Here is a 16,191-nt window from a genome sequence, read left to right as displayed (position 1 = left end):
AGTCAAATTCAATAAATAAAAATTGGGCACTTACTACAAACTAAGGCATTATTCGATATTGATATACTTAAAGACATGAAAAACATTGATATAGTTTTTCTATAACAATGCAAATTAATTTTACTACTAGAAGAATACTTCTGTACTTTAAAAAAATACTTTTTAATCCAAAGATTATCCATCTATCTAATCTACAAATCATTTATTTAACTTGGGAGAAAATGCTTAATCAAGAAAATTACAATAAATAACAGTGGGTTTAAAATAGAAACCACACCTACCACTCTGACTGATGCTTTTCAACTCTTATCTCTTTAGACCTGTGAGAAAATTTCCATGATGTTCATACTTCCCTAAGGAGTTTTAAATGTCACTCAGTGAAAAGTTATAAAGGAATCATTTACGAATTAGATGGAATAATATGCATGATTAGCTGAATTCTCTGGTATTTTCAAGCATTTTCCACTTGCAACTAAAGTATATGGTTATTCCCAACAATTTTACTCTTAGGTACATATATACCCAAGAGAATTGAAAAATTATGTACACAAAAACTTGTACAAAAATGTTCATAGTGGCATTATTCATAAGAGCCAAAAAGTGGAAATAACCTAAATGCCCATCAACTAATGAATGGATAAACAGAAGGTGGTATATTATACAATGGAATATTATTCTGCCATAAGGAAAGGAACAAAGTACTGATACATGATGCAACATGGATGTACCCTGAAAACATTATGCTAAGTGAAAGAAGCCAAAAAAAAAAAAGAGCCAAACATTGTTTGATGCCATTTATAGGAAATGTCCAGAATAGATAAATCCATAGGGACAGAAAGTAGATTAGTGTTTGCCAGGGGCTGGAGGAATGTGAAGTGGGTGCTAATGGTTATTCAGTTTCTTTCTGGGGTGATAAAAATGTTCTGGAATTAGAAAGTGGTTGCACAACTCTGTGAATATACTAAAACCACTGGATTGTACACTTTAAAAGGGTAAACTTTTTAGCAGGTGAATTATATCTCAATAAAGTGTTAAAGTATGTGGTGATTAAAACCTATGTGTTGAATTTCTAAAAGAAGACAATATTCTGCTGAAAGGTGATAGGGCTCAATATACCTTGTATACCAATCATCCTGAAAATCACTTTTGGACCAAAAACATTGGTTCAACATATCATTCTCACTATAGCTATAAAACAGAAAAATTTTTTTTTTTTTGCGGTACGCGGGCCTCTCACTGTTGCGGCCTCTCCCGCTGCGAAGCGCAGGCTCAGCGGCCATGGCTCACGGGCCCAGCCGCTCTGCGGCATGTGGGATTCTCCCGGACCGGGGCACGAACCCGTGTCCCCTGCATCAGCAGGCGGACTCTCAACCACTGCGCCACCAGGGAAGCCCCAGAATAAGTTTTTAAACGTAAATATATTTTAAAAATTAAAACACCTAAGAATGCAATGTATACATATGAAAAAGTAAAATATTTATATGCATAACAAGTAGTAGCAACATCATTCATAAGCAGCAGTTAGTGTTTATTTTCCCCATATTTTGGTTTAACACCATAGTGGTAGTTTATTCTTTTTAGGGAAATTGCATATGGTACATATAGCATATTATGAGTAAGTTATAGAAGGCTGTGTAATTGGAAAATTAATTCCAAGTAGCAATATTTCCTCTAAAAACACATTTATTATCAAACAAATTATTTTTAACTAGTGGACAATAAAATGTACCTATAATTTATTAAGTCCAAGATATATAGTCAACTTGCATAAAATTATATATGGCATTTTAAAAACAACCTATTTCTAAAATATCAGTAATTCAGGCCAATTGGGATTTCCACAGGAGATAAATTGCCATTAATATCCTTTTTATGAAGAAAAGGGCTGCCTTAAGAACATTATAGCTATGTTATTAAGAAATGCTACAACATACTTTAAAAATCAAAATGGTGAAACATATGTATTAGGATATTCTTTTATGGGTACCAGCCCTATAGCAGCATTTCATATGGTGGCTTTAATCTAGTTAACTAGATTTCCAAGTGACTTGGGTTTTTATTTTCTAGAAATACCTATCACATGTATAGTTTTGTTAAGAATTTAAATTTCCATCATAAGTGAGAACCTATCATACTGATAATGTAAAGATATAAGAAATAAAGTACTTGGATATCCTAGTACCTTATTAGAAATATATCTACTAACTCCACAGAAACAAGTTTTACATGTAAGCAAAATACTAAAATTTTCTGATTTGGGAGAAATGAAATAAAATACAGTGAATGGTTTTCTCTTCTTCTCTAACTGTAAAAATCCCTTTTGCCTTTTTATTTGACCCGTCTATTCATGCAATTTAATGAACCCTTGAAATAATTTACATGTCTTTATACAGAATTCACATCTACATCAGTAAATGGCCAGTCCTTTTATATTTTCAGTGCCTTATCAAAATATGGGTAACAAAGTTTTTCATTCTATGAGGCAGGAAGATGTTTCCTAAGTACTTCTTTGGATGATGAGGATATAGTATCTGGGAAGGACACCTCAAATTCTATTAGAAGGTCACCACGTTGCTCAGGATTTTTTGGAAACGGTAGCCCATATCCGATAATTCTTCGCCTCATTCCAGGTTTCACAATATCATTTATTGTCATAGGTATGGTTCTTCCATCCATTGTTGGCACATTAAATGAGCAGCCACACAATGCCTAAAATGGACCAAATAAAATTAACAAATTTCAAAACGTAAAAGTCTAATCAAAAATATTACCAGCTGTAAAGGACGATACCTCTAAGGCAAATTTTAACCTCCAAAACAATATCAATAATTATAAGACTTTTTCCACATTAGAAAGTCCCTTCAGGACACATATAATCAGACATTTTACAAAAGAAGGAAAGAAGAAGGGGAAGGAAAAGAAAAGGAAAAACGGAGGAAAGAATGTCTTTCACATTGCCCTGGAATGAAATGGATTGTTTGAGGCTGCTATTACAACATTCAAGATGCAGGGGTGGAATGGAAGAAGAGAAGAGGGAGAAATTCAGGACTAGAAAGAATAAGATAGGAGCAACTACAAACTTCTCTGGAGGGAAAATGTTAGGACAAGAAATATACTTAATGTTTTAGTCAATAAATATTTACTGAGTACCTACTATATGCCATATATTCCTGTTAGAGGCTGAGCACATAGGGACCATGCACACAGACCCCACCTCAAGGAACGCACAAAGAATTCAGAAGCAAACTAGTAATTATACTACAGTATAAAGTTGGCATAGAAGTATGTGCAGAAGTCTTTTGTGAGAGAAAGGGCACCCAACCTACCCCCTTAGCTTCAGGGGGTAAGTTTGGGGTAAGCATTGGACCAGTAGCAGGTGTTGAGGTAGAGTGAGGAACAGCAGTGTTCCATAGAGTACAGCTCAGACAATGACACAGAGGTATACAAGATAATAATACATCAAACTTAGGGAAATGCATATACATTGAGGGTTAGAAATCAGATTAAAAACAACCTTTTAAGATAAAGAGTTTAGACATTATGGTAGATGCTATGTGGAGTCATTTAAGAATTTTAAGCAGGGAACTGATATGGCCTTATTTGCAGGATTACAATCCAATTTGAGAAATAGTGCCTAAAAATAGAACAAATACGAACTAATGTATTAAAGCAGTACCCTCATAAATTATTTTGTCTTTTAATACTTTTTTTGTTATATAATTATTAACCCAAGTTAACAATTTTGGAAAAATTCTATACATGGACTAAGGTGATGAGATTACAGTGCAGCTCTCATAAACCATACTTGTAAAAAACAGAGTAGAGTTAATCCAGACTAGGCCTCATAGTATATAATTCACTTAAAATTGTGATTTAAATTGTTAGTATAAATAACTAGACTTAAAAGTATAATCTTATCCATAAATGAGGTATAATAGTGGTACTACCTCAGAAGGTTCTTATGATAATTTTAAAAATAATGTGTAGTAAACATAAAACTGTTAGCTATTATTTAGATAAATGCCCTAAGATCACATGCATAATTCTGTTTGGTTTCAGAATCCTATGTCCTACCAACTTACCTCTCGTAAACTAATTCTAGCAGTATAAATTATATTTGATCCATCTCTTTTGAATTTTGGGTGATCTTTATCTTTAATGACAAAAACAATGTCTGCTGGAATACTAGTTGGTGTTTCATCTCCTTCCCTTGGAAAAGTAATTTTGGTACCTTCTTTCCACCCTTTTTTTATCTCGATGGTAAGAATTTTGTCCTCAGTTCGATAACTCCTTCCATCAGGGTTTAACCTTTTTCGAGAAATCTTCATCCGTTTGGTACAACCACTATATATTTCTTCAAGTGATACTCTAAGTTCATGAATAACTGGAGGATCTTGTTTGAGGCGGGATGGCCCCACAGAATTCCTGTCTCTTGGATATCCATTCATGCTGAATCCAAAGGCGCTAAAAGGATCTCCATCTACTTCCATTTCATCAGAATCTCTACCACCACCCATCCGTCTTCCAAAGAAAATTTCAAAGGGGTTGGAACCTCCGAAAAATGCTGCAAATGTGGCATGAGGATCGCCATGAAAGGTGTACCGGAAGGTACCTCCTTGTCCATCAGTACCTCCTGCCCCTCCTTTCAACCCTAAATGAAGAGACAAGCATGATTAGAAAAATGCTTACAACTCTTGAAAGTTAAACTTTCAACAACTGTATTACTAATAAACTTTGGCTAACTTAGGTTGCTATTTATTAATATTGGCCAGAAATGCCATTATAACTGAATACAAAACAGCTACATAACTTCCAATCATTCCACCCTAAGTTAAATTTTTATCTTTAAAATTCTTCTTCCAAACCCCATCTTTTTTTTTTAAACTGGTTTGTTTTTTTTTAAAACTTCATTTTTTAAAAATTAATTTATTTTATTTTTATTTATTTTTGGCTGCGTTGGGTCTTTGTTGCTGCAGGTGGGCCCTCTCTAGTTGCGGCGAGCAGGGGTTATTTTTCATTGCGCTGGCTTCTCTTGTTGCGGAGCATGGACTTCAGAGCGCAGACTCAGTAGTTGTGGCGCATGGGCTTAGTTGCTCCGCGGCATGGAGGACCCTCCCGAACCAGGGCTCGAACCCGTGTCCCCTGCACTGGCAGGCGGATTCTTAACCGCTGCGCCACCAGGGAAGCCCCAAACCCCCTCTTTAATGGTAAATTATTCCTGAGTCTTTGTTCCACAGGTAAAAAGAAAATAAATAAAAATCGGGAACCTCTTATCTCATAAGCTACTGGATTGATAACCTAAAGTATATAAATTTAAGTTTTTAAAAGATGTCGTTCAAGGGGTAGGGGAGGGAAGAATTGGGAATTCGGGATTAGCAGATGCAAACTAGTATATATAGGATGGATAAACAACAAGGTCCTACTGTATAGCACAGGGAACTGTATTCAATATTCTGTGATAAGCCATAATGGAAAAGAATATATATATATATATAACTGAATTACTTTGCTGTATAGCAGAAATTAACACAACATTGTAAATCAACTATACTTCAATAAAATAGAAAAATAATAATAATAAAAAATAAAAGATGTCAATTGAAAGGTCTTCAGGAATCAATGCAAAATACGTAACCTAAATCTTTGAGTACCATTATAATCAGTGAGCACAAATCAATAATATAAAATACCATATTTATACTAACTATCTGTATTTCAGATCACCTTTCACTGTTTAAGAATTAAACAGAACTCATTTGTGGCAGAAAGGGAAATAATTCTAATAACAGAAAACCCTATGAAAAAAATTTTTAGACACTAAAATTGTTATCCTATCCTAGATAACAAAATTCTTTATCTAGGCATACCATGTGATAGCATTAATTTCAACAGCATGTGAAAAGACTGAAATCATGAGCTGTGAACTCTTTTGACATGTAAGGCCTTTGGGCTGGTTATTTCTGTCTATTATGGTCAACCTGCTTCAGACCCCAAGATAGTGACCCTTTGATCCTCTTTTTTAAGCTCAACTAAGTAATAAGTAGCTCACAAGAGATTACATATTTGAAGTAGCATTTTCTACTACATACTGAAGGAAGATTCTACTGAAACCCACAGAACAACAGTATAGTGATCTTTTAAGGGATCAATACTGACAAGGATTTATATCATTACAGTATCAGCAAAGTTTCTGAATAAGCCTTATGGGCATTCCTGACCAAGGAAACAAGCAGGAAAAGAATATAAAAATTATGAAACTGTAAAGAAAAAGTCAAGCGAATTAAACTAAGAGATTCCAATATATTCAAGCAGTGACCAATTTGAGGGCAAGAAATACATTTTATTCATTTTTGCATTGCTCATGCATACAGGTCTGAAAATGACAGGCGCTCATGTTTGTTTATTTATTTAAATTTATTTATTTATTTTTGGCTGTGTTGGGTCTTCGTTTCTGTGTGAGGGCTTTCGCTAGTTGCGGTGAATGGGGGCCACTCTTCATCGGGTGCGCGGGCCTCTCACTATCGCAGCCTCTCTTGTTGTGGAGCACAGGCTCCAGATGCGCAAGCTCAGTAGTTGTGGCTCACGGGCCCAGTTGCTCCGTGGCATGTGGGATCCTCGTAGACCAGGGCTCGAACCCATGCCCCCCACATTGGCAGGCAGACTCTCAACCACTGCGCCACCAGGGAAGCCCCGCTCACGTTTATTGAATAAAGGGAATGAACTAATTCTTAAAGCCTCCAAAATTAAACTTTAAAATGTATTTTGAGTGTCAAGATATTTGAGAAAAGGCAGAAGCAAAAACAACATAAAGTATAATCACACATATATGAGAAATTTAATAATAAAAAATTCTACTGAAGTCACTCAGCATGATTTCACAGAGTTTTACGTGTCTTATTCTATTTGGCAACTTCCACTAAAAGGTATACATATACTCTACTTCATCCAACAGTGTCAGATGATGTTTAAATTTTTACCTTCATCCGTGAATAGAAATCTGGAGACACAAAAAGAAATCTAACAATTTGAAAATTGTCAATACATGTATTGGATGATATATCCAAATAGCACTCACGGATATGCCTTGTAGAATCAGAATGACAAGTACAAGCAGGACAAGAACTTTTAACACAGAACTCATCCAAAACTTCTTTTTATAAATTTTAGTGGTATAGTTATAACTCCAAATGTTAAAAAAAGCTAGTGGCAGATTTTTTAAAAATGATATATATATATCATATAACTCAAGGTCATTACCAATGTGATTAAACCAATGCTAAATTATTTCAATCACTTCATCTTTCATCCCACAAATAGAGTATAATAATTTAACAGAGTTAATAAAGTAAATTGAGTGAATTAGCCTGCCCAATCTAACCCTCTACAAGACAAAATCTAAATGTTTTGGACCTATAATGGATTCATGAAAAGAAAGAACAACATTTTAAGTTATTACATCATGGGTTTGGCTTTTCTCTAAAAGCCCTTCCTTCCTCTGCCAAAAATGGTAACTCAGTCAGGATTACAGAGTCCCTGAGAAGATTCACACACTGAAGTGACGTTTATCAAAGCTAACAGCCAACAATGCAGCTTTGACACTAAACAGTCAACTACGTATCCTCTATGACTGAGAAAAATCCTACCAAAATTCACACCAATACGACATGAATTATTATGCAAGTATCACTTGCATTGCCCGGCACTTGAATTGTAACAAGCCTGTCATCAACTAGAGTCAACTCTTTACTACATTCTGACTGCTTATGGAAAATTTTAATATTCAGCTAGATTCCCTCTGCTATCCAAAATTTTTTCTAGACATCATCATCACTCGTGTGAGCAAGAAATGCACCCCAGAGTCAACATTTACCTATGCTGTACCGACAGCTATTATTTAAAAAACAACCAATCAACCAATTTGCAATCCAGAAACAATTATGTGTCTGGGATACTATCCATAACAATGATATCCGTTAGTTAGTTGATTAAAAGTTTATCAAAAGCAGCAGCATTGGAGAAGAATTAGGATTTCAAAGAAAAAAAATTATAGGACTTTAAAAACTTTCTTTAAGGAGATCTAATATGTGAGAACCCAGATTTATAAAAAATACTTACAGAGTTAACTAGCATAATGAAATTCTTTAGACAGCTTTGATTCATAAAAATACAATTTACTCACTTAAAAAAATATATAGTAAATAAATTCAGTTGATTAACTATATGAAGAACAGAAGTTGCAAGCTAGTATAAAGATTAATATACTAAACACAAATTTGATCATATAGATGCTACCTTTCAATATTTAAGTTATTGAGTAAAACATAAACAATAAAAAAAGAAGGCATAAGGAAAAAGAAATGTTAGAAAACTAGACTACTATGAAGATGTGTTCTTGAAAATCTTTTTTTTTTTTTTTTAACTCTTTTAATATAAACTTCTGTTGACATCACGGAACAATTCAGAACTAAACCGAAAACTTTACGGGAGAGACTGTTTCAAAATTCAATTTCTGTAGTTCTATGTTTTTTGTTTCAAATGATTCAACTATGGAGGAACGTCTCTATATGGAAAAATAGTTTTATTTATTACATACAATAAAATTAACCCATTGTAAATATACAGTAGTTTTAGTGAAGTTGTAGAATTGTGCAACCATCACTACAATCCAGTTATAAAACATTTCCATCAACCCAAAGAGTTCTTTCATTTCTATTCGTAGTTAATCCCTGCTCCCACCTCTAGCCCTAGGCAACCACTGATCTGCTATCTTTTTCTATAAATCTGCCTTATCCATGCATTTCATATAAATGGAGTAACAGAATATGTAGTCATTTACATCTGACTTTTTTAGCATAGTTCATGAGGTTATTCCATGTTTTATTAAATCAGTCCTTTTAATTGCTAAGTAGTATTTGTGTGTGTGTGTGTGTGTGTGTGTGTGTGTGTGTGTATACATATACAACACACTTTATCCATTCACTAAAAGATGATACTTTCGGATTTTTTCATTTGGGGCCATCACAAATGGTGCTGCTGTGAACACTCACGTACATGTCTTTCTATGGACCTATATTTTCATTTCTCTTTTACAGATTCCTAGGAGTGGAAATGCTGGGTCATATGATACTTTCAAAACATCTCTATTTTTATTCAACCTTTAAAAAACTCAGAATTTAAAATTGTGGATATTAGAGGGGCTTCCCTGGTGGCTCACTGGTTAGGAGTCCGCATGCCAATGCAGGGGACACAGGTTCAATCCCTGGTCCGGGAATATCCCACATGCTGCGGAGCAACTAAGCCCGTGCGCCACAAATACTGAGCCTGCGCCCTGGAGCCCAAGAGCCACAACCACTGAGCCCGTGTGCCGCAACTACTGAAGCCCGCACGCCTAGAGCTGGTGCTCCGCAACAAGAGAAGCGACCGCAGTGAGAAGCCTGAGCACCGCAACAAAGAGGAGCCCCTGCTCTCCGCAACTAGAGAAAGCCCGCGAGCACCAACAAAGACCCAACGCAACCAAATAAATGAATTAAAAAAACAAACAAACAAACAAAAACCACAACCAAGTAGATATAAAAAAAAAATTGTGGATATTAGAGATTTTCAAAACACAAATATACTGGGATCACTGGTTCTGGTAGGTCCTAAATATATAAATTAGCATGTTCAACTCATACAATTCTCAGTTCACGGTTCCTTATTTCCACAGTCTCAGGCCTTGCAAAAGAATGCAATAATTGGGGGAAAAAAGTATATAAGGTAAATTAGTAATGGCCCCACAGTCCTAAAATTATTGTTATGTTACTTCTAGAGAAACACATAGGGCTATGGAACCAGGCCTGCCGGCACAAACAGATCAATGACAGGCAAAGACAAAAGGTATTTTCCCACATTTTAACAGTATACGTAACAAGGTATTTTAAATAAAGGATAAGTAAATATAATGCTTTTCTGTAAAGGAAGATAATTTCTAAAACATAATCGAATAACTTTCATTTAACTGTATTTTAAAGTAACATAACTAGAGAATTATATTTCTGAATAATATATGTCAATGCTTTAAAAAACTTATTCTTCCCTATTACCTCTATTGCTTATATCAATTACCTGAGTCAAGAACAAAAAAAGATTTGGGGTACACAGATGATCCTGTTTTAGTCTTTTTTAAATTCACTCACTGGTGATGCTCAGTAAAAATCAAACTGGAGAAATATCACCCAAGAAAAACACTATTAAGGGGTAATATTAAGCCAAGAAAAATGTATCATTTGGTGACTTGAAAATTCTGCAAATATCCTTAGTAAACACTGAATCTTATGGTTTAGTTATAGACAGGTTTGAGCTATTTGTGAGATGGGGATTAAATCAGTGGATATTTGCTTTTTCATGGGAATTTATTGTGTTACTCCATGTTTGTAGATTTCTTTACAAAATTACAAAATAACTTCTTCAGAAAGAGTAGTATATGGTTAGTAGTATCTCAGAATCCTGCTTAGGTTTTGAGAAGAACCAAATCATAGTATTTTGAGTAGTATGGCCATAAGGAACCAACAGGATTGAACTGCCCACTATTTGCTTTTTTCAGTATTTACTTTGTAAGAACCTGATACTGCAGGTCCTCATCACACCAAAACTGGCAGCAGAAACTGCAATTTGGGGCAACTCAGATCAAAAACAAAAAACAACAACAAAAAACCCTCTACACAATCACCCTGCTTATCTAAATTTAATGTTTTAACTCAAAATAAGCAGTTGTTACTTCACTATACTTTAGGATATATTTCTAATTAGGAAAATTTAACATTAAATGCAATAAAGGAAGCAAAAAACCCGAGAAAAGTTTTCATAACTACAATGATTTAAAAAAAAACATCTGGGGAGAAAAATTAGTAACAAAACAACTTAGTCCTGATATAAAACGTTGAAAATCCCAGAACCTGTAGAAATTAAAGTGTTGTTGTTAAATTAGCGATTTAAAATAGTCTTACTTTATAGCTACATTTATATGGAGATGATGGATAAATACTTTAAAATCCAGAATGATAAAAGGATAATCTTCAATTATTCCCATTTACTGTATTCAACTAGTTTCTGATCTCACAATCCAAGAAACAAAAGTGTGGCAGGGAGAGGAAAGGGAAGTTATCATGCCTTCCTCTATACCTAGATAGTAAAATTTTAAAAGAAATAATGTTACCTTAAAGTAAATCAATAATTGTTCTAACTAGGTGGCCATTTTAGGTCAAAAAATTATATTTCTGAGATCTCATTTTCTTGGCACACAATTACTGTTTACAATTAAGCTAAAAACTTGTTCTGGTATTTTATGACATCAGGAAAATTCTTTCCTCTCCAGGCAGAATGCCAAAAACAACTACAGCTAAATGCCTGGGCCTTCGGCTTCTCAGAGAGACGATTCTGTCCTGTTTAATTTAAACTAGCTTTGCCATAAGAAAGGCAAAAAACTTCTTTTGTTTTTGTGAATAAAATATAAACTACCCAGAATTTGAACTGCCAATCTTAAGATTTTAAATGACTAAAGAATCTTTATTGGTTCTGACAGAAAATTCTTTAGAAAACAAAACAGGTTGCATAAGACTTTTGACACAATTTCTTAATGAGTATGGGAATTTAAGGTTTCTTTTCAAACATAATGTTAACATTATAAATCTAATGGTAGAATATACATATTACAAAATGTCAAAATCCATAAAAAGGCAAACAAATACATTTCATTCATAGCTATATAACATTCATTCATATGATCAGAGATGAAATCTTGTTTTCATCCATTATTTGTCTTTCTACTTTTGAAATGTCAGAGAATTTAATTTAATAACCAGAAGGCTGAGAGAGAAAAAAGAGAGACAGAGCTGGAGAAACAGAAAGATGTACACTGAATACTTACCTTCCTCCCCAAACTGATCATATATTTCTCTCTTTTTAGGATCACTCAATACTTCATAAGCTTCTGCGACCTCTTTAAATTTTTCCTCTGCCTGAGGAGATTTGTTCTTGTCCGGATGAAATCTGAGGGCTTGTTTTCGGTAAGCCTTTTTAATATCTTCATCTGAAGCTCCTTTTTCAATTCCCAAAATGCCATAATAGTCTTTCCCCATTTCGAATGCCTTGAAATGAACTTAGATTCCCTTTGTGAAAGAAAACAGCGTCCCCAGTCTTAGCAATACAATGATTCTAAGAAAAATAAACCAAGCTGGGTATTTTAAAAGTTAAAGCAAATCAGCAATTCAGCTTTGCTGTCTTAAGGCAGCAAGCAGACAGTGTCTCTGTATTTAATTCCTTCCCCAACAGCTCACTTACAGATAAATATACACTACACAGGAGACGGCCTCCTTCTAGATCCTCCCATTTTCACTACGTGTCTCTGTACTTTCTAGAACAGCAAATGCTACAGGACGTCACTTCCCCAGCTGCCTCTAGTCAAAGTATTGAGCTAGGTTTTCTCCTCCTCCACGATTAACTATTCATTTTCCTTCTGGCTCTACCATTTTTATGTCCTTTTTAAGAGGCCAAGTGGATTAAGAAACCAATATTTCAGCACAGAATGTCCTAACTACACATTTATTTACTCCATTCTAGGTAAAAAAGCAACAAAAAAATCATTATAGCCATTAAGTATCTTACCATTAAAATAAGTTAAAGTTATTATACAAATAAAAATACTTATTTTAGGTATATTAATTTCAACTTCAAGTTATTCAAATGTAAGATATACAATACTAAAATACGGTTTGTTTAAATTAAAATTGTCAAATAATTTGTGTCATTTTCAAAATTCCTAGGGTCTATCAATCAGAAATGCCAGGAATTTGGCATTGTAAAAGTCTACATGTCATAAATATCAAAAGCAAGGTTTTAAAGTCAGTAAAGGACTTAAATATGACTTTAGCTGATGATTTTAACTCTTTTTTTTTTTGTAGTATACAAGAGTTAATAGTTCAGGCAAACTAATAACTTCTGAAAGCTTCATATCTGATTTTAGTTACTTCAACTAAAACAGAATGAGATCTGCCCTCCCCACTCCTAGGGTCACTATTTAAAGAATTTTTGTCCTGCTTCAGGAATGATAGGAGAAAGTATCAGGTTACAGACAGTAAAAACTCATGTTTCTTTTAAGACTTTAACCGGATCAGCTTAAAATCTGGATATGCTATTTATGAGGCATGAGAGATATTTTTTCTTTTAAAAACACACTTTCCCGGGCTTCCCTGGTGGCGCAGTGGTTAAGAGTCCGCCTGCCGATGCAGGGGACACGGGTTCGTGCCCCGGTCCGGGAAGATCCCACATGCCGCGGAGCGGCTGGACCCGTGAGCCATGGCCGCTGAGCAGGCGCGTCCGGAGTCTGTGCTCCGCAACGGGAGAGGCCACAACAGTGAGAGGCCCACGTACCGCAAACAAACAAACAAAAAACCCCTCACAGTTTCCCTAATTATAAATATAAATGCTAACTGAAGATTTTGGAAAACACAGAAAGAAAAAAGAATAAAATAAAAACCTTCCTGGGCTTCCCTGGTGGCGCAGTGGTTAAGAACCTGCCTACCAATGCAGGGGACACGGGTTTGAGCCCTGGTCCAGGAAAACCCCACATGCAGCAGAGCAGCTAAGCCCGTGTGCCACAACTACTGAGCCTGCGCTCTATAGCCCGCGAGCCACAGCTACTGAGCCCGTATGCCACAACTACTGAAGCCTGCGTGCCTAGAGCCCGTGTTCTGCAACAAGAGAAGCCACCACAGTGAGAAGCCCGTGCATCGCAATGAGGAGTAGCCCCCACTTGCCACAACTAGAGAAAGCCTGAGGGCAGCAACGAAGACCCAGCACAGCCAAAAATAAATAAATAACAAAACAAAACCTTCCTATCATACCACTTTAGGTAATCCCTGCTAAATGTTAGTGTGACATAAAAAAATGTCAAAAGAATTGTACAGAGCACTGTATTGAATATCTTAAGTCTGTAAAATTAAAAGAAAACAGAACAGTTATGAGAAAAAGTAAATGTACCTGTATGTTTAGAGTGTAAAGAAAGGGTGATGATCACATGTTAACCTTTAAAAATATGGGATCACCTACTCTATACACCAATCAGCCTTACATTAATGATTCAGCAATTCTTTCATAATGTTCCTCTTTGTCCATCTTGACAGCTAGGATTTACTATTTCTCAAAACTCTAGAAACACCTTGGTATAGAAAGGTATCGTATTTATCTAGCCTACTTACAGGTTACAGAGGTTTGCCAGCTATTCAGCAAATTTTTTTAGTCCCACCAAGGAATAGTCAATGTCAAAAGATAAACTTTCTAATCCAGAAAACTTGAGGAACAATGCTAATATCCAAAGTCACCTTAAGACTCCTGCTTTTTAAAAAAGCATATTGCAAGTCACAATCCAGCGCAATGATCAGCATTGAGAGTAGAGTAAAAATATAATAAAAATCATCTATTCTAGAATTAATTTCCAAGAGAGTTCCTTTAAATATTTATTACCAAAGAACACTGGTATAGTAATATGAAAATTCTGAATTGTTCTGGTGGGTAATGCTGGGAACTAAAAAAAACCAGATTCTTATCTGATTCAATCATTTTCAGAGAGCTAGAAATATTATCAGGACTTGACATATTAACTGATTTCAGAACCCAAAGGCTAGATCTTTCACATTTCTGAAAAATGCATTACATGTTAACAAATGGAAAGAAATCTGGCTCTTCACACATAGAGAATGGTGATAAAGGATTTTCATATTTTTTCAAATATCATAAGCACACAAAAGGATTATAGTGGTAGTGTTGAAATGCAAGAATTCCCCTCAACTTGGAAATTCCAAGTTAATAAGGAAGAAATTATAATTTTAAGACTTTAAATAGTAAAATAATCTAGCTAGGTTTTGGTAAAATAATCTAGCTAGCTTTGGTAAAATGAGCAGTGTAAATAACTCTTTCAAACATTTAGGAATGGTTATTTAAAATGATTTTAGAAGCACTGTAAATATCATACGTGGAAATTTCTTAGGAAATAATTCAAAGAAAAAATTTTATATACAAATATACCCATTGCAATTACACGCAATAGGGTAATGGATCAATGTGGTCATTATTCCACTCCATAGTACTTGAGAGACATTTTACTCTTACATACACTTAAAAGTTGAAAATCCATTACACAATCACTTTACATTCAATCTTCTTCATCCAAGTTTGTTTGAGATGAGATGAATGTGGGTTGTTTTTTGGGGGGGGATGGGGGGCGCAAGAGCAATTGTCACCCCTGTAAATAATTATCATGACAAAAATAGAGTGTGTAAAGCAAAGAGTAATGGCAGCCTGTAGGGAAAATGGAGCAGAGATGTAAGCAAAGCTCATCTAATAAGTGTGCTTTTAAAAGTAAAAATAAAAACAAAACCAAAAAAATTACATAATAAGTCTATTTGAAACAGTTTAAAAATCACATAAATCAGTGCTTATTTAATTTTATAGGTATGTGTATGTGTGGCAGAAAATTTGAAGAGAACAAAAACTAACGAGTTAGGAACACCCTTTTTTTTTCTTTAATTTCTTTAAAGCTGCTATATTTTTAACAAGGATATGAAATTAGCATTTGTATTTTTTAATTTTTATTACTCAAACATAGATGAGATTATTCCATGAAAATACAATTCTCTTCCCTTTATTAAAAGAAAATTACAAAGAGTGAGATTCTTCTTTTTAGTGTTTACAGTTTACAAGGTCAAGTTCTCATGCTGGGGTAGAGGTAGTTCATCTCTAACTGAAGGACAAGTTACAATGTATTTTAAAGAAATGATTTTAATTTTTTCAATAAAATCATAAAACTTAAGTATGTTTATTATTTTGTTTATAAAAGTTAATAGCAACAAAACTTTTGTGCTTAATAATATATTTGAGGGAAGTGTATCACTCTCTTTTAGGGAGTCGAGGGCCAGAATTAAGTAAATATTCTAATGACATTACATTTTATTTTTAATAGCTTTAATAAAACGTCCTTATTTGGGATATTATCCTTTAATAAGTACAGAGAAATTATTTTTACATAAGTATGTGTCCTTTCTGATTTTATCACCACAGTTTAAATATTAAACATGTTTAGAGAATGAGAGCTAAAGATAATAGTATTTTAACTACAAAAAAAACCCCTGGGGCTTCCTTGGTGGCACAGTGGTTGAG

At 34.5% G+C, this 16,191-nt stretch overlaps 1 protein-coding gene across 4 annotated transcripts in view; it reads right to left on the bottom strand.

The window, feature by feature from the left end:
• Positions 1-1,455: 1,455 nt before the first annotated feature.
• Positions 1,456-16,191, bottom strand: part of DNAJB4 (DnaJ heat shock protein family (Hsp40) member B4) — a 40,965-nt gene continuing 26,229 nt past the window's right edge. For 3 of the 4 annotated variants that reach the window (XM_024734605.1, XM_024734603.1, XM_024734604.1), the window contains 3 exons: positions 11,906-12,146; positions 4,083-4,651; positions 1,456-2,709 (listed from right to left, as the gene is read on the bottom strand). In XM_024734605.1, the coding sequence (XP_024590373.1) occupies positions 2,476-2,709; positions 4,083-4,651; positions 11,906-12,116 (1,014 nt within the window). In that variant the 5' untranslated portion in view covers positions 12,117-12,146 and the 3' untranslated portion in view covers positions 1,456-2,475. The remainder of the gene's footprint in view (positions 2,710-4,082; positions 4,652-11,905; positions 12,147-16,191) is intronic. The other variant, XM_024734606.1, reaches the window with a different exon arrangement.

Source organism: Neophocaena asiaeorientalis, unplaced genomic scaffold (assembly GCF_003031525.2).
Source record: "Neophocaena asiaeorientalis asiaeorientalis breed wild unplaced genomic scaffold, Neophocaena_asiaeorientalis_V1.1 scaffold15, whole genome shotgun sequence".
NCBI classification, from domain to species: domain Eukaryota; kingdom Metazoa; phylum Chordata; class Mammalia; order Artiodactyla; family Phocoenidae; genus Neophocaena; species Neophocaena asiaeorientalis.
The sequence above is the reverse complement of the archived record's forward strand: the minus strand, read 5'-3'. Positions and strand labels throughout refer to the sequence as shown.